Source organism: Leptopilina heterotoma, unplaced genomic scaffold, assembly GCF_015476425.1.
Source record: "Leptopilina heterotoma isolate Lh14 unplaced genomic scaffold, ASM1547642v1 Lhet_38, whole genome shotgun sequence".
Classification (NCBI taxonomy): domain Eukaryota; kingdom Metazoa; phylum Arthropoda; class Insecta; order Hymenoptera; family Figitidae; genus Leptopilina; species Leptopilina heterotoma.
In genome coordinates this window covers 507,228-533,904 of record NW_025111054.1, presented here as the reverse complement: position 1 = coordinate 533,904, position 26,677 = coordinate 507,228, and the positions used below count along the sequence as shown (strand labels likewise).

The following is a 26,677-nucleotide window of genomic DNA, read 5'->3' as shown; positions in this document are numbered from 1 at the left end:
TTTAAATGCTTTCAGAATTTTCAATTGAAATTATTAAAGAAATTCCATTATTTAAAAAAAAAATTCAAAAAAATTATTCAATAGAATTTTATTAGGATTTTTAAAACTTTTAATAAAATTCATCGCGATGAATTTTATTATTCTCGAAAATAATAATTAAAAACTATTATACCTGAACAAATTTTGTAAAAATTTTAGAAAATAATTAATTTTTCCAAAGAATTTTATTAAAATATTTAAATAATTGATTTCTCTTGAAAAAAATTCTTGAAAATTGAATTTCACAAAATTGAATTGTTTTGAAAATTTTATTATATTCATGCGAGTATTATTTGAATTTCGGCTTTGAATTTTATTAAATTTTTGAAAATTTAAAAATAATTAAAAGACTTCAAAGAATTGAATTAAAATTTTGTTGAAAATAATATTGAATTCCTTTGAAGAATTTTATTATTTATGAAAATAATTGAATTCTTTCGAAGAATTTTATTAAAATTATATTTAAAATAAATTGAATTCATCTAAAAAACAAAATTGTTTTATTTATAAAAACAATTGAATTTCTACGAAGAATTTATTAAAACTTTAAAAAATGAATTCTTGAAGATTTTTCCGACGAATTAAATTAAAATTGCATTGAAAATAATTCAATTCGTATATAGAATTTTATTAAAATTATACTTAAAATAATTGAATCCATCTAAAAAATAATTGTATTATTTATCAAAACAATTGAATTTCTACGAAGAATTTATTAAAATTTAAAAAAAATGAATTCTTGTAATTTTTTTCGACGAATTAAATTAAAATTGCATTGAAAATAATTCAATTCATATATAGAATTTTATTAAAATATTTAAATAATTTATTTCTTTCGAAAAAAATTCTTAATTTTAATTTTATTTCACATAATTGAATTACTGTGAAAATTTTATTATTCATATTATTTTGAATTTTATTAATTTTTTTTTATAAATAATTGAATTCTTTTGAGAAATTTTATTAAAATATATAAATTTTTTGTATATATGTAAATAAATAAAGAAAATAATAGATATATTGAAAATATTTGAATTTCATTAATTGTGAAAATAACAGAATTCTCGCAAAAGATTTTTTAAATAATTGAATTGTGTCAAAGAATTTTATAAAAAAAATGTTTCTAATTGCTTCTAAGAAGAATTTTATTGAAACAAAAAGGAATGTGTTTAGAAACTATTTAATATGTACATACACACACACACACACACAGAGGATAAAAGAATTTTCTGTACAGAAATGATATACAAAATATATTTATTTCTTTATCGACGATATACATTACCAGTCGAAATCTCGCTCTCCAACTTATGTTTAATATTAATTGCAATAAATAAGTCTTATTCTCTTTGTTTTCCTATCGATAATAAAAATCGATCGTTCGCAGAAGAATAAAAAAAAATGAAAATAAAAATAAAAAAAAACGATAGATCCTTCTTGTTGTTGTTGAGTTTCGATAGCGCGGTATCTAGTATTACCCACATGTCAAAGAGATAAGACGACAACGACGACCGCCTCGATTCTCTTCTAACAATGATCCATTGTAACCGTAAGTCGAATGATAAACATTTTGCGGCCACGAGTCGTTACACAATACCGAAGAATTTTGTAGTTTTTTTTTTTTGTTATTCAAAAAAAAATCTGCAAACACTAGAAACATTGCCAAACTTATTTCTTTTTTTTTATAATTGAATATTATTATCAATAGGAGTAAAATTAATAATTTTTCTTAACGAATTGAAATTTTTTTTTTTGTTTTATCTCTGTCAGCAGATTGTACACAGTAGAAAAAAAATATAATAACGAAGAAATATTTGTCTTGTTGTATTAAAACACGTGTTGACTTTTCAAGTCTTAGAGTAATTTAAATAATACAAAAAAAAGTTGAATAATTTAATAAAGACTGAGTTTAATAAATAAGTATCACTCAAGAAGCAATATTCGGAAAACATTTAGACCCAGCTAAAATGTTTTTCGATCTCTTTTAACTATAAAAACTATATTCATCACTTTTTGAAATTTGCTCATTAAAATCACATTTTTTCAAAAATTAAAAGAAAAAGCTTTTTTAAAAAAACTGTTTTAAAAAACATTTTTAAATAACTGTTTTAAAAAAAACTTTTAAAAAACATTTTAAAAAATTGTCATAATTATTAAATGTTCCAACACAAATATTTTACAATATGAAAAGAATATTTTCGAGATTTTAACGAACGCACATTTCAAAAAGTATATAAACTCTGATATATGAAAAACAATCACATTTGTCCTCTCTCTTTTTTTTTGCTATCATGACAAAATATAAAGGACCATTTCTTCTCTTTTTTCATTAATAATAAGATAACGGCAAGATATAATAGTTTCTAATTCATCTCTTTGAGAGAAAAAAAAAGTTCTTATTTTCGAGAAATAATCTTCCGAGTGTATTCTTTCTTTTCCAAAGTTTGACTTTCTTTTTTTTTCTAAATGGCATTTTTAGAGAAAAAACAAAATATTTCCTAATTTTGAAAAAGTAGAAGTTCAAGAGATAGGAACTGATGGTTGATCAACTTCTGGTCGACTGTCCACTGGGGGATTTGAAGCGAGGAAAATTTCTTGATTCTTGCCATTTTCAATGCCCCATTCACTTTCGGGATCGGAGAAAATATTCGAACCGTCAACAACGTCCTCTTCAATTGAAATATCCGTTGAGTCTTGAGAGCTGCGACGTTTGGTTTCCTCGTAGGGAAATTCACACAAATCTGAAAAAATTAAAAGATTTTAAAAGTTGTACAAAAAAAAAAAAAAAATCGAAAAAATTATAATTTAAAATTTTAAGTAAAATTAATTTTTTAATAAATTTTTCGAGAATTCAATTAATTTAAATACAAAAATAAATAATTTATCAAATACAGGGTTGCCACAAATATTTAATTTTATTTTTCCCTGATTTCCAGACAAAATTTTCACTTTTTCCCTAATGACCCTAAAGAATATTTTAATTCACTCTAAAAATTATTAGATACTAAAAAAAAATGTTCTATTACATTTATTTACAAATTTCTTTAATTGTAAAATTATTCAAAAACATCAATAACTTCTTTTTAAATAAATATTTAATCATTATTATTTTTCTGTAGGAATTAAAATTCTTCAAAACATTCAAATTCAAACCTTTTTTTGAAATTTAACAACTTATAAGAATATTATTACAAAACATGAAGAAGGCGATCACTCCGAGTCTTCGACTCGAATTGATCGCCTTCTTCATGTTTTGTAATAATTTAAATTACCATACAATTTTTCAAAATAAGTTAATTATTTACAAAAATCCTAATAAAATCCTTCGCAAGAATTCAATTATTTTTACAAGCAGTACAATTTCTCAAAAAAATTAAATTATTTTAAAAACATGTAATAAAATTCGTTGCAATAATTCAATTATTTTCATAAATAATAATAAATCGATTATTCGTTGATTCATTTTTAAATCAATTTTTATTAGGAAATTCTAGAAAAATTCAATTATTTAAATTAAAAAATAAATAATTTATTGAATAATTGAATGTTTGTTAAAATTTAATTCTCATAAAGAATATTATCAATAAATTTTTAAATAATTGAATTCATTTGACAAATTTTTAATAAAATTTTGAAGAATAATAACATTTTTCGAGAAATTTGATTAAAAAATTGTATAAAAAATAATTAAAATTCTGCGATGAGTTTTATTATATTTATGAAAATAATTAAAATTTTCCTAAGAATTTTATTCAAATTTTCATAAAATAATTGGATTTTGGAGAAGAATTTTATTATTTACAAAGATACTTGGAATTTTAACAAGGATTTTTTTTTAAATTTTTGAACATAAATGGATTTCTGCGAAGAATTTTATTACTTTTGAAAATAATTTAATTCTCCCAACGAATTATACTCAAATTTATAAAAATAACTGTATTTCTGTGGAAGAATTTTATTATTTATATAAATAATTGAATTCTTACAACGAATTTTATTCAAGTTTATGAAAATAATTGAATTTCGGTGAAGAATTTTATTATTTATAAAAATAATTTAATTCTTAAAAAGAACTATGTTAAATTTTTTTAAATAATTAAATTCTTGCGAAGAATTTTATAAAAATCTTTTTGAATAATTGATATTTTTTGAAAAATTTTATGAAATTTTGTATTTTAAATAATTGAATTCCTGTCAAAATGTTATTACTTATGAAAATAATGGAATTATTTGGAATTAATTTATTAAAAATTGAATAATTGAATTTCTACGAAATTTTGCCAAGAATTTTATTAAAATTTTTTAAAATAATTGAATTTCGATAAAGAATTTTATTATTTATAAAGATAATTGAAATTCTGACGAGAATTTTTTTAAAATTTTTGAACATAATTGAAATTCTGCGAAGAATTCTTGTAACTTTTAAAAATAATTGAATTTCTGTAATCATTTGTAACTTTTCCAAAATCCAATTTTTTTTTAGTATTTTTAACTAAAATTCTTCTATCAATCTAGTATTTATGAAAATTGTAAAAATTATTCATAAAATAAATTATAATCCTGACTTTTTCCTGACTTCCCTGACCAATTTTACTTTCCCTGACTTTTCCCTGAATTCCCTGACCTGTGGCAACCCTGAAATAATAATTGAATCTTTCTTAAAATTCAATTTTTATGATCAGAATTTTATCAAAATTTTTAAAAATAATTGAATTGTTACGGCGAAATTAAAAAAATTTTTTAAGAATAAATTCAATTTTCTATCATTTTATTTAAAATTGTATAAAAAATAATTTAAATTCGGCGATAAGTTTTGTTTTTTTATGAAAATAATTGAATTCTTGCTTAGAATTTCTAGAAATAATTGAATTTTAAAAAATGTTCAAATTAAATTCTTTAAAAATAATTAAATTCCATCGAGAATTTTCATTAAAAAAAATGAAAATCATTGAAATCTGACAAAGAATTTTATTACTTTTTTTTAAATAATTGAATTCCTATGAAAATGTTAATTTTTAAATAAGAATGGAATTCTTAGGAAAAATGTTATATTTTACGAAAATAATTGTTTTCTATGATCAATTTTCTTTATAATTTTTCAAATTTATAAAGCATTTTTATTAAAAATTTTTTAAATACCTAATTGAATTCTCCAGAAAAATTTTATTATTTATAAAAATAATTAAATTTCTTGGGAAGAATTTTAATCAAATTTTTTTAAATAATTGAATTTCCATAAAAAAATGTGTTATTTGTGAAAATAATTGAATTCTTAAGAAGAGTTCATAGGAATTCAATTATTTACAAATTTTTTATAAATTTCTTCGCAATAATTCAATTATTTTTATAAAATAATAAAATTTTTACAGAAATTTAATTTTTTTCGTAAATACTAAAATTCCTTTTAGGAATTCAATTATTTTCGTAAATATACTATAAAATTCTTTTTAGAAATTTATTTATATTTTCATAAATAATAAAACCCATTGCAGAATTTCAATTTTTTTTTAATTTAATTATTTAAAAATTTGTTAATAAAATTCTTTATGAGAATTCAATTTCAACAAACATTCAATTATTCAATAAATTATTTATTTTTTATTTTAAATAATTGAATTCTAGTAGAATTTTCTAATAAAAATTGATTTAAAAATTAATTTCAATTAAAATTTTACACAATAATTGAATATTAAAAGCAAATTAGCGTAAATTTTTAGAAATAATTGAATTTTGAAAAGGTTTTAAATTAAAATCTTTGAAAATCTGAATTTTTCATACTGCTTTTAACTAAAAATTCTGTAGAAGAATTAATCTTTTTGAAAAAGTTTATTTGAATTTTATTTGAAAATATTTTTTTGAAGTTTTTAGGTATCCGAATAATTGAAATTTTGTAAAATTGAATTTTAAACAAATGAATTTAAAAATTCTCAAAGAACTTTTCCAAAAATTATTATAAATAATTGATTTGAAGAAGAATTGTAATTAAAAAATACTGAAAAAAATATTCTTCGCAATAATTTCATTATTTTTATAAATAGAAAAACTCATCGCAGAATTTCAATTATTTTGAATACAATTTTAATCGAATTCCTAGAAAAATGTAATTATTCTTAAAAATTTTATTAAAATTCGTCCAAAGAATTTAATTATTTAAAAATTTGTTGATAAAATTCTTCATGAGAATTCAATCTTAAGAAACATTCAATCATTCAATAAATAATAATTGAATATTAAAAGCAATATAGCGTTAATTTTAAGAAATAATTATATTTTGAAATTAATTTTTTTTTGAAAAAGTTTCATTGCGGATTTTTTTTTTTTTGAAATTATTTCAAGTTTTTATTTTCTAATATATATTTAATTGAAAAATTTACAAATAATTGAAATTTCATAAAAAAATTAATACTGTAAATAAATAGATTTGAAAATTGCCAAAGAACCTTTTCAAAAATTATTAAAAATAATTGATTGAAAGAAGAATTTTAGTTAAAAATTCTCGAAAATAATAATTTAATTGAAATGATGAAAATGATTCGGACTGATTATATTTTTGTCAGTTGGTCCGTAAATGGACCATAATTTTTCATTTATTTGGTCCGTAAAGTCTGTATTTTTAAAATACTTTCACTGATTCGATCGCTGGCTATTTAAAATTTTTAAAAACAGGCTTTGAATTCGTAATTTTTGTTAGCGAATCTAAAGCTGTTTTTTATTCAGGTGATCTACCGTCCCCTAAGCGTAGGGACGTTAGACAGTTTTTTTTTTTAAATTTCAAATTAACTTACCATCGGTTAATGAGTGCTGTCTCATCCACGTAGGCTCGTCCCAATCATCGAATTGAAGATTCGTGTCAACATTCATTTTCGTCATCGAACGTTTATTGCTGTCCGTGACATCGAATATTTCTGCGACACGAACTTTATTATCGTCGTCCATGTAATAATATGCCATCAGCGCATCTTGATCCGACGTTGCCTATATAAATCAATCACTTTATTAAAATACATGAAAAAAAAGAAAACTTCAAGAATTTATTTATTATTTTTTATTTTTTTTTATTTATTTATTTATTTTTTTACTCATTTATTTAAAAATTAAAATATTAATTTTAATACTAAATTCTTTTAAAATTTTATCGGTAATTTGATTTTTGAAATTTGTAAAGAAAAATTCACTATATTACCTGAAGCGTATTCTCAAACGTGTCATCATTAAAATCCGGCATATTAATAATACTATTTGATTTTGATTGCGTGAGATCCTTCCACGATTTATTATACCTAAGAGTTAAATTCAAAGTTTCTTGTGTTTTCTTAAAAATCCCATCATTGCCATCCGTTACGTTGAAACCGTAAAATTCTGCAAATGCAATTTTTTATTCATCAATGTAACTACTATATATAAAAAAAAATGGAAAATTACATAGTGCTACTATAATTATCAGAAACAATTGGTATAGAATATTTTTTAAAAAATAGTAAAATTAAATTTTTCAAAATTTTCTAAAATTTGCTTACAACTTCATACTCAGGTTTTTGGGATCGCTGATTACGAAACTAGAGTCAGATTTTCAAAATCTGGACATTTTTTTTTTTAAATTGCTGATATTCGCTTGAAACTTGTTACTCGGGGTTTTACAGGATTGCTATTTTAAATTTCGAAATACTAACATCAGTTTCGTAATCAGCAACCCTGAAAATCCCCGAGTAACAAATTTTATACAAATTTGATCAATTAAATAAAAAAAAATGTCCGCCATATTGGATCCGCCATTTTGAATTTTTAAAATCTGGTTTCAGATTCGTTATCAGCGACCCCGGAATTTAAAAACTAAAGAACTCACTTGGACTGTATTCGGTAACATTTAATTGACACTTGATCGTCCCCAATGATGTTTGATAATAAAAATTTATTTTTGGAAATAAAACAGTCAATTGTTCCATTAAGAATCTGCTTATTTCTAAAAGATTATTACTCAGCTTCGGAGTATTCATCACGAATCTGGAAAATAATTGTACCAATCTGAAAAAGAATTACATATAAACGTGTTAAAGAAAAGAAAAAAAAAATGTTAACTTATTTTTATTAATAAAAAAAGGAATTTTATCTCTAAAAAAAGCAAAAAAACAAAAATTTGGTTTTTCATTATAGGAAAAAGATAAAAAAAAATATTAAAAAATAATTTTTTGGTTATTTTCCCAATAAAAATATTTCTCTTCTGAAGAATATTTCCAATGCCTGCTAACATTTAAATTTAGCATCAATTATCGATAGGCAAAGCTGTTAATCGAATAAGAGAAACAATCTTGCAAAAGATTATCACAACAAAAAATGACAACATTATTATTTTAACTTTAATATATATTAAGATTGAAATATTAATAGTACACTATTAATTAAATATGGGCATTATTATTATTATTATTATTATTATTATTATTATTTTTTTTTTTTTTTTTTTTATATAGAAAAATTTTTATTATTAATAAGAAATTCTGCTCTTTAAAGCAGATTGTTTTGTTTTTGGAAATAAGCAATAACTTTCTTCTTAAAAATGATATATATTTTTTTATTTTTTCTCTAAACTTCAAGAGAAGCATGTGCATATGTTGCACAATGTGTTTCCGTTTTCTTTATTACTGACGTAAGTTTCTTTATTATGGAAGAAATTCCCTTATCAGCTGAAAATTATCTAGAATAATTATTACAAATACAAATAACAAAATCCGTATCTATATTAACAATTTTCTAAACAGTTTGTTGTGATAGAGATTTTGCAGATGTCTTTTAATCGCAATTTTAGATCCACGCATTTTTTTTTTTTTTTTTTTTCCTAATAAGATATAATGTAAAGATTCATCATTTCATGTATTCACTTTGTGATAATATAAAGAAGTGGTTAATATAGTTTTTATAAATTTTATTATCGGGAGTTTAAACAAAGACATCTTTTGTTAGCCATTGAAATAAAATTTACAAGGTCTAAAAAAATGATGAATAACGATTTCTTAGGAATTTTCTTAGTTTAGATAAAAACTATAAATTTTATGTAAAGTTTAAAATTTAAAAATTTTTTTGAAATTATTTTCCAGCCGGAAAATTACGATCTTCATAATATGATAAAAAAGAATATCATCACTTACTTTGTAACAGTTGCATAGACAACGTCTGCTGGTAGGGTGTAAGGAATACTCAAAAGCGACAAGAGTTTCACACTTTTTTGATTAAAAAGCCAATTGAGAATTCCCTTGTTCGCTGAATCAATTGCATCTTGAAATATCGACATTAGAGTGTCGGGAAAATTTGCCACCAATGCTTCCTGAGGACAAAAATTATTTCGCAGTTTAGAAAAACTGAAATTACCAACTTTATTAGAATTCCAATAATTTAGCAAAGAACAGACTTCGCACTCATCTTTAAAACGATTCTATTATTTTCAAAAAAATTCGAAATTCAATTATTTTCAATACCAAGTATTTTTTCATAAATTTTCGCAAAAGAATTCAATTACAAAAAACAAAAAAATGATAAAATTCATCCAAATTTTAATTATTTTCATAAATAACAAAATTTTCACAGGAATTCAATTAATTTAAAATAGCATTTTCAAAAAAAATTTCAAAAAAATGAATTATTTAACAAAATTTTTATACAATGTAATTCAATTACTTTCACTAATAATAACCATTTTCATGGAAATTCAATTATTTAAAAATATTTTTGATAAAATTCTAAACAAGAATTAAATTATTTTCATAAATAATAAAACTCATCGAAGAATTTCAATTATTTTTGGTACTATTTTAAATTAATTAATCGAAAAATTCAATTATTTTCACAAATAATGTTTTCCAAAAGAAATTCAATTATTTAAAATAAAATTTTCATATTTATTATATTTCCAAAAAATTAATTATTTAAAGCAAATGTTTATAAAATTCTTATGAAGAATCGAATTATTTTTAAAAATATCAAAATTTTTCACAGAAATTCAATTATTTTTGAACAATTTAATAACATTTTTCGCAATAATTCAATTATTTTCATAAATAATTAGAATTCAATTATTTTAAAAATTCTTGAAAATTTTAATAACATTCTTAGCAAAATATTCAATTATTTTCATAAAAAATAATATTGATCACAGTATTTCAATTATTTTTAGTACAATTTTACAAGAATTGCTCAAAAATGTAATTATTCTTAAAAATTGAATTTCAATTCTTCGAAAAAATTAATTATTTAAAAAAATGTTTTTTTGAAATTCTTTGGAAGAATTCAATTATTTACAAAAATATTAAAATTTTTCGCAGTAATTCAATTAATTTCAAATATTTTAATAAAATTTTTCGAAGGAATTCAATTTTTTTAAATACAATTTTAATTCAATTTTTTGAAATAATTCAATTATTCTTTTAGATTTTAATGTAAATCTTTCCAAGAATTGAATTATTTACATAAATAATTCTTCGAAAGAATTCAATTATTCCCCGAAAATTCAATTTTTTTTTAGGTATTTTGATAAAATTATTTGCAAAATTCAATTATTTTCAGAAATAACAATATTCATCACAAGAAACCAATTATTTACATAAATAATAAAATTCTTTTTAGTATTTCAATTATTTTCAAAAAATTTCAAACAGAATTCAATTATTTAAAAAATTTTTTGTAAAAATCTTCGTAAGAATTCAATTTTTTTTCGCATGAATAATAAAAATTTCTCAGGAATTGAATTATTTCTGGAAAATTTTAATAACATTCTTAACAACTATTCAATTATTTTCATAAAAAATAAAATTGTTTACAGGATTTCAATTATTTTTAATACAATTTTACAAGAATTGGTCAAAAAATGTAATTATTCTTAAAAATTGAATTTCAATTCTTCGAAATTAATTATTTAAAAAAATGTTTTTTTAAAATTCTTTGGAAGAATTCAATTATTTACAAAAATATTCAAATTTTTCACAGTATTTCAATTAATTTCAAATATTTTAATAAAATTGTTCGAAAGAAATCAATTTTTTTAAATACAATTTTAATTCAATTTTTAGAAATAATTCAATTATTTTTTTAGATTTTAATAAAATTCTTTCCAAGAATTCAATTATTTACATAAACAATTGTTCAAAAGAATTCAATTATTAAAGATAAATAAAAAAATTATTCCCAAAAATTCAATTATTTTGAGGTATTTTAATAAAATTCTTTGCAAAATTCAATTATTTTCATAAATAACAATATTCATCACAAAAATTCAATTATTTTTAAAAGTAATAAATTTCTTCTTGGGAATTCAATTATTTTTAAAAGTAATAAATTTCTTCTTGGAAATTCAATTATTTAAAAAAATTCTAATAAAATCGTTCGCAATAATTGAATTATTATCAGAAACTTTAATTGAATTCTTTGTAAAATTTAATTATTATTTTAAAAACTTTTCGCAATTCAATGATTTTCAATATTTACTATTTTCATAAAATTTCCAAACAGAATTCAATTATTTAAAAAATTTGTTGTAAAAATCTTTTTAAAAATTCAATTTTTTTCACGAATAATAAAAATTTCTCAGGAATTGAATTATTTAAATTAGAATTTGCATAAAATTAATCGGAAGAAATGAATTATTTAAAAAATTTTTTATAAAATTCTTCGCAAGAATTAAATTATTTTTACAAATATTTAAATTCTTTCGTGAATAATAAAATTCGTTGCAGGAATTCAATTTATTAGCAAGATTAGAAAGATAAAATGGAATTTTTATCAGTTTTGTGAAGTATTTAAAACGAGTTTTTATTAGTCGTCAAGTTTAATTTTTCGATACCAACTTTTTTACCACTTTTTTTAGTTTGAAAGCTATTTTTTGTTATTTTTTTAAAATTAATTATCGAGTGCGAAGTCTGAAAGAGAGAAAGAAAAAAAAATCACCTGTCTATGCATTTTACATTCGAGACATTCTGGATCATATTCCATATTATCATCCAAAGTTTCCGAAACAACAAATGTCGACTGAACAGCCAAACATCGATTGCAATTGATTAAATTATTTCTATGCAAAAAACGCAATGCATCATCAAATCCTTGTTTACACATATTTGACAAAATCTACAAATAAAAACAAAATATATTAAAGAAAATTAAATTAAATTAAATAGAAAATAAATAAATAAACTTGTTTATTATATTTTATTCAATCTTACCTCTGGATTTGGGGGAAAGAGTATTCTAGCGAACCTATAAATATTTTGCCTCGATAATTCGATACTTGTGTTTGCAACATTCACCTGAAAGAATTTTAAAGAATAATTAAAGAAAAGTAGGGGGAAAAAAAAAGAAAAAAAAATCATAAGGGAAAAAAATTAAGACTTGAAAGTATTTTCTAAATCGAAAAACACGAGAGAAAAGAAAACTTACGTGAAATAATTGTGAGGAAATATCACGGGGACAAATATCGCTTTCCCCACAAAATGGACTGATTGTTATTGTATTTTCATCGAGTGTTGGAAGATTATCACTAAAACCTCCATCCATATATCTAATACCATGAAATCTCGGTGGTAAAATACCGGAAAAAATTGGAATAAACGAACTTGCCAATAGTGCCTACAATCATCAATATTATGCGGAGAATTAAAATTATATTAACTCGCAGTTAATTACATAGTTTTTTTGCTTTTTGGAATAAAAATTACCTGTAGTAAATCTTCTTTGGAATTAAATTGAGAAACAATGACATTTTTTCCGTCATATACTCTCGTTAAGGAAACGTGAAGTTTTCCATTTACTCTTAAATGTGCGTCTTCGGGAAGATTCTAGAAAAAAAATTGATTTTCAGAAGAATGTAAAATCTTTGTGATTGTAGAAATTATTATAAATATTATAAGGTGGTTCATTCAACAGAATGCAGACCTCTAGAAAAATAATTAATTAACATTCAAATAATTCAAATATTACTATTAATAGTATTTTCTAAAAAAAAAAACAAAACAAAAATTCTAATACAAAACCTTCAATTTTTTCCATTTCTGACAATAATTTCTTTTTAAGTAACTTAATTCTTGAAGAACTATCATAAAATTATAACTTAGAAATTATTTAATGATAAAATTTTATTTATAATACATTTCAAAATTAATTAAATTTTAAAATAGTTTCGTTCACAATTTTCATAAATAGATGAACTTAAAAAGATTTTAACTTCAAATTTTATAAAATTTCAATTATTTTGAATGAATTTCATTAGAAATTCTGAATAAAATTTTTGCAAAAATTTTCAAATAATTTAAAATTTAAGTAATTCTGAAATTAGTTAAATTTTTTAATACATATATTAAATTAATTATTAAAAATAATGAATTTATAGAAGAATTTTAGTTAACAACACTAAGAAAAATTTGAATTTTGGAAAAGTTTCAAATAGGTGCAAAAATTCAATTATTTTCAAAAATAATTAAATTCTTCGCAGAAATTCAAGTATATTTAAAAATTTAAAGAAATTCTCTTTAAAATTTCAATTCTCTTTATAAATAATAAAATTCTTCTTCAAAATTCAATTATTTTCAAAAATTTTAATAAAATTCTCGTCAAAAATTCAATTATAAAGCAAAAATAAATTGAATTTTCCTAAATTCAATTATATTCAATACCTACTATTTTAATGAAATTTTCCAAAAGAATTCAATTATTTAAAAAAATTTTTTATTAAATTCTACGCGAACCTTTAATTATTATCATAAATAATAAAATAATTTCACAAGAATTCTATTATTTACAAATTTTTTTATAAATTTCTTCGCAATAATTCCATTATTTTCAGAAATAATCAAACCCATCGCAGAATTTCAATTATTTTTAGTACAATTTTAATCAAATGCTTCGAAAAATGTTATTATTTTAAAATTAATTAATTAATTAATTAACTATAATAATTTGAATGTTCTTTCATTCATTCATTCACTTTTTCTGTCTCTCACACTCTGAAGTTGTCTTTTGTTTATACTTTTGTTTTTTATTATTTTTAGATAGATTGTATATTTTTATTATTATTAGCAATTTATTCATACAATTTATTATTGTTATTATGCAAATTACAAAATTTTTTATTTTCAAATATAAATTTTTTAATTAATTTCATAATCAAAATTTAAAAAATTCACTTATTAAGTACAAAATTAATTATTACTGTTCATATTTTCAAAAATTTAAATAAAATTTTACTAAAAAATTCAATTATTTTTAAAAATTTTAATAAATCCTTTTAAACAATTCAATTCTTTTTTAAATATAGTAAAATCTTTACGAAAATCAAATGATTTTTAAATCAATTTTAATTGAATTCCTCGGAAGAATTTAATTTTTTAAAAAAATTTTAACACATTTCGAAAAAATTACATTAAAACATTAAAACTTCAAACTGCGAACAAATTACCGGAACATGGACTTTATTATTATAACATTAATTAATTAAAAATTTTAATGACAAATAGAAATTATCAGAAATTTTTTCACTTCTTTTCATTAAAATACTAAAATTTTGTTAAATTTAATATGTTTTGTCAAATTGAAATTATGCAGATTTTTGTTCTTTACTTCTAAACAAAATTAGAAAATTGTTAAACAATTATGATTAAGAAATAGAAAATTTATTTATTTTGCATTATTTTTGTTTATGAATCACAATTTTTTTAAAAAAAATTATTATTTTGTTTTAGAAGAAGAAGAAAAATATTTGCACAATTTCTATTTTTAATCTTATTTTCATCATTTTAATTCAATTATCATTTTCTAGAATTTTAAATTATTTTTTATGAAAATAATTGAATTCCTTAAAAAAATGTTTATTATTTATGAAAATAATTGAATTTCTGTGAAATTTTTATTATTTGTGAAAATAATTAAATGTTTGCATACAATTTTATTAAAAATTTTTTTTAACTAATTGATTTCTTTTTGGGAAATTTTATTAAAATAGTAGGAATTTAAAAAAATTTTGATAATAATTGAAATTAGGACAAGAATTTTTTTTGAGCATATTTATGGAAATAATTGAACGTTGGAGAAGAATTTTGTTATTTATAAAAATAATTGGGTTTTTTAACCAGAATTTTTTTTAAATTTTGAACATTAGTTGAAATTTTTAAGAAGAATTTTAATTTTTGTTTGAAAATAATTGAATTTTTGCAATTATTTGTAATTTCTCCAAAATTGAATTTTTTTTAGTGTTTTCAACAAAAATTCAAATTAGAAAATTTTTAAAATTGCTAATTATTTTTTTAAGAAAGGTAGTAAGAAGTTAGCCGCGTTTTTTATTAAAATTCGACGAAAAAATTTAAATTACTTAAAAGTTTGTTGATAAAATTCTTTATGAGAATTCAAAGTTAAGAAACATTCAATTATTCAATATAAATAATTAATTTTTTTATTTAAATAATTGAATTCTCATAGAATTTTCCAATAGAAATTGATTTAAGTATGAATTTCAGTTAAAATTTTACATAATAATTGAATATTAAAAGCATTATAGCGTGGATTTTTAAAAATATAATTGAATTTTGAAAAAGTTTCAAATATTGAAATCTTTGATAATCTGAATTTTTTATATTTTTAACTAAAAATTCTGTAGAATTATTGTTTTTCAAAAAAGTTTAATTGAAATTATTCCAAGTTTTTATTTTCAAATGTATATTTAATTGAAGAATTTCCGAATAATCGATGAAATTTCGTAAAATTGAATTGTAAACAAATACGTATTTGAAAATTCTCAGAATTTTTTTTTAAAATTATTTTAAATAATTGATTTAAAGAAAATTGTAGTTAAAAATTCTAGAAAATAATAATTGAATTGAAATAATGAAAATAATTTTGAAGTTACCAGTAAAAATATTTTTTATAGTAGAAAATAATGATCTTATCACTCGGTTATCTTTAATTATTATAAATTGTTGAATTTCAAAAAGTTTGGAATTTGAATGTGTAATATATTTATAATAGTTTATTAAATATATAAAATTAAGATACAGAGTAGACAATTAGTCAGCTTGGAAGATAACCAAGGCAAGGAATGAGATATACATGACTGTAAAGGCGCATACACAAACGGTCTCTGGTAACAACTATAGTAACAATTCCCTATACATCACAGAATGTTTTGAAATTCTTAATTCCTATGAAAAAATAATAATGATTAAATATTTTTTTTTTAAAAGCAATTATTGTTGTTTTTGAATAATTTTACAGTTAAAGAAATTCGTAAATAAGTGTAATCAGGGTATTTTCTCCTGCGACTGTTGTTAGTTCGATGTCAACAACAACGAAAAACAAAGTTTGTTATTATAGAAATTTACAGTGTCGTAACTTCTAAGATTTCTGCATTATAAAAATTCCTTATTAAAAATTCAAGTATGGTACATATTTCTAAAACTCATTCACCGAAGTTTCATTTAACCATGTGTATTAATTCAAATATTTAATTTTTATATAAAATTTTTTAAGCGGGCTTGTACTTTAAATCTAATAAGTGAATTTAAAAAAAAAAATTAATTATCACCTGTTGTAAATTGTCCATAAGAATTGCGTGGACATTGAAGGAGGGACTGAAAGGGCCAAGGGTTCGTTGTCTCGTGTCTTCTGCCATCTTGAGAAGATTACTCGTCATCTCCCCTGAAACAATAATAAAAATAATAAAAAATTAAATCTTCTAAATTTAAACGATTTCTATTCCACATTCAAGTAGTGACGGCTATTAAAATTTTTAAGATTTTTAATTGTTTCTATATCTTAAATAACGAGCTCCATATCCATCAATTTGCCAAAGAAAAAATTTGTTCAAAAATGAAAAAAACTATAAAATCCAAAAGAAATAAAAGAAAAATAAGTTACAATTCATAATTTATTCTTACTTTCCTCAAGGAAAATAAATAAACAAAATAATCGAATATTGAGCTTTCCAGTACGTGCGTAATTTATAAATGGTTGCTGTAGTCTTAAAAGAAGATATGAGCCAATGTTCATTGAACTGAAGTTAATCTGAAAATACCATTAATCATAAATAAACAACAAAAGTATCATTGCAAAATGAGATTGTATATAGTATAGGTAAAGCAAGAGGATTTATAAAATCAAAAGGTTGTTCAACCTTGCACGATATATCTAAGGTTCAAGTTCACTGAATCCACGCGTATCATTCCATGTTAATTTCTCCTTTATTAATCAAATATACATTATTTATTATTATTCACGCGTTCTTATTGTTGATTTCTCTAACAACATCTCACTAAATATGCAAATTACATTTAATTACTATCATCATTCATGTTTTTCAAATAATGTTTCAAATGGAGAAGAAATATTCAGCTAAAAAAATACAAAAAAAAAAAATGAATCGAATGTAAATTTTGTATTAAACAAAAAATTCTATAAAAAAGTGAAGCTTTGTTTTCACATCCAAGATTATGTTTCTTATCAAAATTTTAATACGCGATAAAATTTATTTCTTGATAGGAAGATATTAATTGATAAAAGTGACTTATTATAAACGGAAAGAAAGTAAAAACCTTCTGGAATTTGTTCACCGACATTAGATGAGAAATTTTTTTTAAACCTTCATAAATTGCTTCTTTTGCTCTTTTCCACGCTTTTGCTCTTTTCAAATTCCCTGACTTTTCCAGGTTTTCCAGGTTAAAAAACGGAAATTTTTCAGGTTTTTAAAAAGAAAATTATTTGAAAACAATAACTTTATTTTATTAAATAAATATTTAATAATTATTTTTTTCCGAGTCTTTGACTCGGAGTAATCGCTTTCTTCATGTTTTATTATAATTAAAACTTGATAATTTATTACTGTAACTTCTTCAAAAATTATTTTCATCATTACGATTATTCACTATACTAGAATTTTCAACTAAAATTCTTCAATTTTTTAAAATAATAATTTTCAAAAAAGTTTTTCGTGAATTTTTAAATTCTTTCGTTTACAATTTAATTTTAAGAAATTTCGATTATTCTGACATTCTTCAATTAAATATATTAAGAAATTGAAAACTTCAAATAATTAAAACAAATTTCCATTAAACTTATTGAGAAAAATTAATTCTTTAGAATTTTTAATTAAAAGTATGGAAAATTCAAATTTTCAAAGATTTTAATTTCAAATTCATTTTCAAATCAATATTTATTAGAAAATTCTACGAGAATTCCATTATTTAACTATAAAAATAAATATTTTAATTGAATGTTTCTTAAAATTGAATTTTCATAAAGAATTTTATCAACAAATTTATAAATAAATGAATTCTCTTGACAAATTTTAATAAAATTTTTAAGAATAATTGCATTTTTCGACAAATTTGATGAAAATTGTATTAAAAATAATTAAAATTCTGCTAAGAATTCTATTAAAAGTTTTGAAAATAATTGAATTTCAGAGAAAAATTTTATTATTCATAAAGATAATTAAAATTTTAATGAGAATTTTTAAAAATTTTTAAACACAGCTGAATTTCTGCGAAGAATTTTATTAAAATTATTTTGAAAAAAATTGAATTTTCATGCAAAGAATTGCATTAAAATTTTTGAAAATAATTTTATTCTTTAAAGAAATTTAATTAAAAATGTATTGAAAATAACACTTAAATTCAAATAAATAAATTGTATAAAAGGATATTGAAATAATTAAATTTTTTTGATAAATTTTAATAAAAATTTTAAGAATAATAACTTTTTTCGAGGAATTCCATTAAAATTGTATTAAATATAATTGAAATTCAGTATTGAGTTTTATTATTTATGAAAATAATTGAATCCCTGTAAAAAATGTTAATATTCATGAAAATAATTGAATAATTAATGAAAATAATTTGTAAATAATTGAATTCATGTGAAATTTTTATTATTTATGAAAATAATTAAATGTTTACGTAGAATTTTATTTAAATTTTCGAAAATAATTGAATTCCGGAGAAGAATTTTATTACTTTTAAAAATAATTGAATTCTTGTGATGAATATTGTTATTTATTATAATTAAATAATTAATGGAAATAATTTGAAAATAATTGAATTCCTGTGAAATTTTTATTATTTATTAAAATAATTAAATGTTTGCGTAGAATTTTATTTAAATTTTCGAAAATAATTGAATTCCGGAGAAGAATTTTATTACTTTTAAAAATAATTGAATTCTTGTGATGAATATTGTTATTTATTATAATTGTTGTCATTTATTAAAATAATTGAATTTTGTAAAAGAATTCTATTAAAATTCCTGAAAATAATTAAATTTATGGAAAGATTTTTCATATTCATCCAGATAATTGAATTCTTTCGAAGAATTGAAATTAAAACTTTTTTAAAAAAAATAGTTTTACAGAATTATTAATTAAAATGATGAAAAATTCCGTTTTTTTGAAGGATTTGAATTTGAAACCTTTTCAAAATGTAATTATTCTAAAAATTCATGCTACAATGCTTTTAATATTCAATTATTATTTAAAATTTTAACTAAAATTCATTTTTAAATCAATTTTTATTCGAAAATTCTATGAGAATTCAATTATTTAAAAAAAAAAAAATAATTTATTAAATAATTGAATGTTTTTTAAAATTGAATTCTAATGAATAAATTGTAGCAAAGATTATTAAAGTAATTAAATTTCTTTGATAAATTTTAATAAAACTTTAAGAATAATAACTTTTTTCGAGGAATTCCATTAAAATTGTATTAAAAATAATTGAAATCCGGTCAAGAATTTTATTAATTATGAAAATTAATGAATCCCTGTAAAAAATATTATTTATGAAAATAATTGAATAATATATGAAAATAATTTGTAAATTAAATCGAATTCCTGTGAAATTTTTAATATTTATGAAAATAATGAAATGTTTGCGTAGAATGTTATAAAATTTTTCTTTTTAACTATAAATGAATTCTTTTTGGAACTTTTATTAAAGAAGTAGATAATAAAATCACTGAATTAAGGAAAGTTTTTGCAAATAATTAAAATTTGTCCAAGAGTTTTATTAAAATTTTTGAAAATATATAATTGAATTTCTAGAAGCATTTTACTACTTTTGAAAATAATTGAATTTCTGCAATTATTTGTTATTGCTTCAAAATTCAATTTGTTTTAGTGTTTTTAACTAAAATTCTTCTATAAGTACATTATTTTTAATAAAACCAGTTAAATATATAATAAAAAATTTAACAAATTTCAAAAAAATTTTAGTTTTAAAATTTTTTTAAATCTGTTTTTTAATATTTTTAAATTTATTTAAAATGGAAATTTTACAAAATTTTTAATCAAAATCATTTAAAGTTGATCTACTTATGAAAATTGTAAACGCAATTCTTTAAAAATTGAATTAAATTTGAAATATTTGAGTGAAATTTGATTTCAAGAATAAACTTTAGAAAACAAGGTTTTTTCAAGGTTTATAAAATTCCCTAAAATTTCCAGGTTTTCCAGATTTCCAGGTTGCGTAGCAACCCTGAATTCTTAATTTTTGATTTACTTTATTTTCTAGGTTTTAATAATTATTATACAGAATTGTGATTTAAAATGAATCATTCTCGTTTGGCCTATTCTAGGCGTGACCTAGTTATCTCTCGTGAGTTTCATACTGGTTTCTTTATTGTCTATCGGGGGGGAATTATAGAACAGATTTCCTCGAAAAATATACAGACAACTATTCAGTTTAATAATGAAATGAAATTAATTATCTAAATTATCTAAACAGACATATAACTTCCTTGTGGGCCAATTTGATAAAAGTGGAAGAAGATATATTTTTACTGATTAAAAATTTAATTTTTGCGAAACGACATTATTTTTTTGTTTGCGAATGATTAGAAGTATTGGTATATGACTTTGGGGAAAAACACAGTTCTTTAATCAATAAGAAAATTAACGCAACTATCTAATGCGTAAACAAGTCATAAAACAACAAAAGTTGTTTTTATTCCCCTATGTACATTTCTATTAGTTTTTTTTTATTTTTCATACGAGCGAGTTTATCGGATTCGTTTCTTTTTTAGAAACTTTCTTTTCTACTTTTTCACTATAATTATGATGAAAACTCAATAATTGAGACACAGAAATGAAAAGAATTAAATTCGTATGTTTGGACCCTAAATTTCATTGTTTTTACTTTTTTTTGTATACTATATAGAAGGAGTTTAATTAAATATTTGAAATTCAAAAAAAATTTTTTTAATCCCTAATTATATGATTGGAAAGTGTAAATTGTTTTCTTTAGTGGCTTGCGATGCTGCAAACAAATTTATGAGTTTGATAAAAGAAATGTTAGAGTGCATGTATCTTTAATCGTTAAGTACAAATTGTTACATTAACCTGCATGATTAAAATATCAAAATACAAACTTCCTGTAATTTACAATCTGCGAAAGTTATTTAATAATGTGAGTGATAATTCATAAGGAGTAAAAAAATAAAAAAGAAAACTTTAATTCGAAAATACTTTTAAAATGTCATGTTTTCTAATACTTAAAGTTGACCGAGTGATAAAATCATTATCAATTCAATTATTTTCAATTATTTTTAAAAAAAAATTTTCTTTAAATCCATTATTTTTAATTTTTTTTTTTTTTTTTTTGAAAAAGTTCTTTGACAATTTTCAAATCCAAATGTTTACAATATTCAATTATTATCTATAAAATTTTAACAGAAATTCATTTTTCAATCAATTTTTATTCAAAAATTCTACTAGAATTCAATTATTTGAATACAAATAAAATGCAAATAAATAATTTATTGAATAATTAATTGAATGTTTCTTAAAATTCAATTCCCATAAAGAATTTTTTTATCAACAAATTTTTTAATTTATTTCAAAATAATTGAATTCTTTCGACGAATATTAATAATATTTTTATGAATAATTATATTTTTCCAGGAATTCGATTAAAATTATATTAAAAATAATTGAAATTCAAATTCGCCGATGAGTTTTATTATTTGTGCGAAAATAATTGAATCTTTAAGAAGAATTTTATTATTTTTGAACAATATTATTTCATTATTTGTACGAAGAATATTATTACTTTTGAAAATAATTGAATTTCTGCAAAAATTTCTAACTTTTCAAATATTAAATTTTTTTTATGTTTTTAACTAAAATTCATCAATAAATGCATTATTTTTAATAATTTTTTTGAAAAAGTTCTTTAAAAATTTTTAAATTACTTTCTTTACAATTCAATTGTACGAAATTATTTATGAAAGTAATTTATTTCCTATGAAGAATTGTATTAAAATTTTTTTAAATAATTTAATTTCTCCAAATTTTCTTAAAAACTTTTTGAAATTAATTAAATTTTTTCGACAAATTTTATTAAAAAAATTGAAAATAATTGAATTCCTGTGAAAAATTTTATTTTTGAAAATAATTGAATTCTTGGGAAGAATTTTAGTAAAATTTCTTAAATAATTGAATTCCCATAAAAAATTTGCTATTTGTGAAAATAATTATTGAATTATATCGGAAAATTTTATTAACTAAAATTCTTGTCAAGAATGTTTTCAAAAATTTTTTAAACAATTTTATTGAATTTTTTCAAAATAATTGAATTTTTTATAACTATTTTCTTAAATTCTCTGAATATAATTGAATTCTTACGTGAAACTTCATTTAAAAATTAAAAATAATTTAATTGGTGCGAAGACATTTATAAAATATTATGGTACTTAATTGAATTTCTGTGAAATTTTTATTAAAATTTTGTTTAAATAATTAAATTCGTTTGGAAAATTTTATTAAAATAGATATTAAAAATCATTGAATTCAGGAAATTTTTTGAAAATAATTCAATTTCTGCAATCATTGAATTTCCTAAAATAGGTATTAAAATGTTGAATCTTAAAAGAAGAAATTAAAACAACTTTTTAATATTGTATATCTAATAGATGAAAGAAAATAAATTCTGCATAAATTCATATGATAAGCACATAAAAAAACAAACAAAAAAGACATTAACTTTCTTAAATCTTAAACAAATTTAAATTTCTTGACTGGCAAAACTTGTTTTTAAAACTAAATGGAATTTGTTTTTTCTTTATCATTTAACGTCAATGAATAATTTATTATTAACCTTTAAACCGTCTCGCTCGTAAAGTTAATTCAATTTGAATTTTAAAAATAATGTTAAAAAAGTACTTTGTAGTGAACTTAACACTACTTAATTTTTAATTGGGTCAATTTTGCATTCATAATCTCAACAATTTTTTACAAATATGAAAAGATTAAAATTTATGTTTGAATACTTCTTTAAATCTCATTTTAAACTAGCTGTATATTTAATATTTTCTTCTGATAAATAAAAAATGTAATTTCTTCAAAGTATGCAAAATTTTTTCGATTTTAATTCTTTATTGTATTTTAAGAATTTAAGATCCTAAAGTTCTGCGAACACTTATTTGAAATTAAGTTTTAATTTCAATAATTTTGCGTCACTATCAAACAAATTAATTATGTAAAATTTTTAAATTTTAAATCTAAGTTTTTAATTTTTATTCAAATCAATAATTTATGATAATATTAAAAATAAAAAATATGCCGTTCATATGAGCGTTCAAAACTTGTGGATCATAAGAATTCAGAAAAAACGAGTGACAGAAAAAAATTATAAATTTTGTATTCAAATAATGAAGTATATAAATAATATTTGTTCTCTACTAAAGTTAAAAAATTGAAAGCTTTTAAAAAATAGAAAAACTTAGCAATAGAACAAGCTTTCTTAACAATGGAATTCATTAATGAAATTAATTTTAAAAATGAAATTGTAAACAGATGTAAGATAGAATTGTTTATGTAGTGGTTTGTTTGTAAACAAGTAGCAGTCAACGACACATGTAATAAACAGGTTTTGCTATAAAGAATAAGAGAAATCAATTAAATTAGAATTATGTTTAGTTATTATTTATTGTTTTGAGATGTGTGTAAAGATATTTCAAAATATAAAATTCTCAAAATCTAATATCATAGGTAAGTGACATTCATAACACTCATGAATTCCAGAAAGTTCTACGAGAATTATTTTTTTTTTTTAAATACAAAGAATTTAATTTTTTAATCAAAATTTGCAAGTGTAATTTTTTAGGGTTTTCAAGAATTTTGATGTGAAACGGAATATTTAAATTAACTGCCTTTGATTATATTCAAAAATTTCAATAGGGTCAGTCCATTATACTTCATCTAAAGTCGTTGCGGCCTATTTTTAAAAAAATCTCATAATTTGCAAAAATGATGTTTAATATCCATAAAATTCATTTTTGAGAATTATTTTATAAAATTTTTTGAATTTAACTTAGAATTTTGATTTTTAAGTTGAGTTGTACAAAAAAAAGGTTAGATTGACAGTTATGTAACTTTAATAAAAAAGCATGGAAGTAATTTAGATAATACAAATTTCTTGATTGATATTTGTTAAAAATGAGCTAATTTACTTGTATAAAAAGATTATTATGTAAACATATTCGAAATAATAGATAAAAATTGATTTTAAAATTTACCTATGAAATGTCAAAAGTCAAAAGTTTAATTATATTTTTCTAAAAAGTTTATAAATATTAAAAAATGTATTACTTTTTAATGTAAAGTATTTTCAATGTACTTTCATAATATGTGCTAACTTTTTAATTTTATAATATAGAAATAAGAAAAATTTTACCTTTAATATTGAGTGTTTCATGATTTTCAGTGATTTTAATCACTTATTTCTTCTCAGGTGCAAGACTAAAAAATCTAATTTTTATCTTAATATTTAAGTTTGAACTCCTTTTCCACTCTATTAAATTTTGGTGATGGAGAACGAGCTTGTCAAATCTTGGATTCACCATTTTTATTTTGTTATAAATAATATCAAATGTACAATAAATAACACAATTAACCCCCAAGTGTCGAGTTCAGGCAAGTCTATTCAGTTATTTAATTTTTAATCATTCTAGAATGTTTCAACTTTTCAATTTCCTACGATGTGTTTGCTTAAACTTTGACTTCGAATAACAAAAAATCTGTCCATTTTTTTGAGTTTTACCATTAACATTTTTTGTTCAGGAGGTCAAAAACTACAAAACTACAAAGTTACAAGAAATTTCACCGGACCCCAAATTCCCATGTATGCGGTGCGGGGTTCAAAATAAATTTAAAAAAATTTAATAAAATTTTTCGGAATTTCAATTTTTAAAGACATTTTAAGTTCAAATCTTTTTAAAATTGATTGATAAAAATTTTAATTGTAATTCTTTTTAAATTAAATTATTTCAGGTGCAATTTGGACTCTTTTAAATTGATGGCCCCCGATCGAAGAACAGGTTATAATTTTTTAAGGCTCAAAATTCTCCTCTTCTAAATGTTATAAATTAAAAAAAAGTTAAAAATTTTAATTTATTAATTAATAAAAATTATGATTAAAAGCTTTTAATTTTTTATTTATATGACAATGATTTTTCGTTGAAATACATTATAATCAGTTCTTTGATGAGGACCTTCAAAATTATTATGTAAATTAAAATTTTTTTTAGATTTCTAATATCAATGAGAGTTTTGATGTTTAAAAAATTGTAACGGTTTGTTTGGTCGGAGTCTTCAATCATTATGTTACTTTCTGTTGTTTCAAAATATATAAACATTTTTTTATTGTAAAAAAAATCTTTCTTTAATTAGCCATTAATTAGCTTTCGACTGCTGTGAACAATAAGTCTCTTCATAGATAATTTTGATTTCGAAATCTGTGAAATTATAATTATTATTATATTATGATATTTTGAGAAATATTAATATAAGACGACATTTGTAAAAAATTTGTTTTATAGATTGTCAACAATATATATAGTTTACTGTATATAGAAATAGGTAAACTATAACTCAATACATAATATACAGTTTCCAAGGGTGGGGGGAGAGGGGTTGTTTTAAAACAAAACTGTTGATTATCCCCATTTGCTAAAATAAACAAAACCGCAGCAAAAGATAAGCATAAAAAAGTAAACAAACATGACAATGTGTGTTTACTTTTTTATGCTTAGAGAGAGATCTAATTTTAAAAATATAAACTAAAAAATAACATTCTAGTAAATAAATTTTTCTATACAATCGATATTATTTGTAAATATACGGAAAATGAAAAAAAATATTGAAACTAACCAAGGGGCAAATCACAAAGTAAACAGCACGCTGCCATAGCTCCTGCCGAGGCACCACTAATTTTATCCAATAACAAATGGGGTGCATAATTTTTAAAACACACGGCAACACCGACATGATAAATGCCGAGAAAGCCACAACCGGCAAACGATAGATTCATCCTTTGTAAAAAAGAAATTTAAAAAAAATTCACTCTTTAGATGTTGGAAAATGACGAAAAATAAAATAAAGGTTATGTACGCATCACACACTTTTTTTAATAAAAAAATTTTTTATATAAGTGTAAAATATAATTATGTGCGGTGTATAATCACTTCACGAATGCTCTCGTGCTACTGAATTCGAGATATGACTTAATTCTCGTTTTAAAGCAACAGCTGTTCGATAGAGGCAAAAGCGCCAATATAAAATAAAACATAATGATAATTGCTTTCGAAAAACAAAACAGTTATAAGATAATACGCGTTTAGTGACGTA

The 26,677-nt window shown here is 20.6% G+C and overlaps 1 protein-coding gene across 3 annotated transcripts; it reads right to left on the bottom strand.

Moving 5' to 3' along the window:
- Positions 1–1,279: 1,279 nt before the first annotated feature.
- LOC122505943 (1-acylglycerol-3-phosphate O-acyltransferase Pnpla3) lies at positions 1,280–26,677 on the bottom strand. 3 transcript variants are annotated; one of them, XM_043617846.1, is made up of 11 exons: positions 26,201–26,677; positions 16,589–16,701; positions 12,735–12,854; positions 12,457–12,645; positions 12,243–12,326; positions 11,971–12,147; positions 9,183–9,358; positions 7,883–8,040; positions 7,223–7,398; positions 6,825–7,014; positions 1,280–2,780 (listed from the first exon to the last, which is right to left on the bottom strand). In XM_043617846.1, the coding sequence occupies exons 1-11, from the start codon at positions 26,358–26,360 to the stop codon at positions 2,560–2,562; spliced, it is 1,764 nt and encodes a 587-aa protein (XP_043473781.1). In that variant the 5' UTR covers positions 26,361–26,677; the 3' UTR covers positions 1,280–2,559. The 3 variants fall into 3 exon arrangements, with proteins under 3 accessions (XP_043473781.1, XP_043473780.1, XP_043473782.1); XM_043617845.1 differs by having other exon boundaries at positions 7,883–8,061; positions 26,201–26,676; XM_043617847.1 differs by lacking the exon at positions 26,201–26,677 and adding an exon at positions 24,726–24,793 and having other exon boundaries at positions 7,883–8,061.

Coding starts and splice junctions, on each gene's coding strand:
- LOC122505943 (XM_043617845.1), bottom strand. CDS start 26,360: ATGAATCTATCGTTTGCCGGTTGTGGCTTTCTCGGCATTTATCATGTC. Junction 12,327..12,456: donor TTTCCTCACAATTATTTCAC/GTAAGTTTTCTT, acceptor AAATTCTTTCAG/GTGAATGTTGCAAACACAAG. Junction 9,359..11,970: donor AATGTAAAATGCATAGACAG/GTGATTTTTTTT, acceptor TTTTGTCCTCAG/GAAGCATTGGTGGCAAATTT.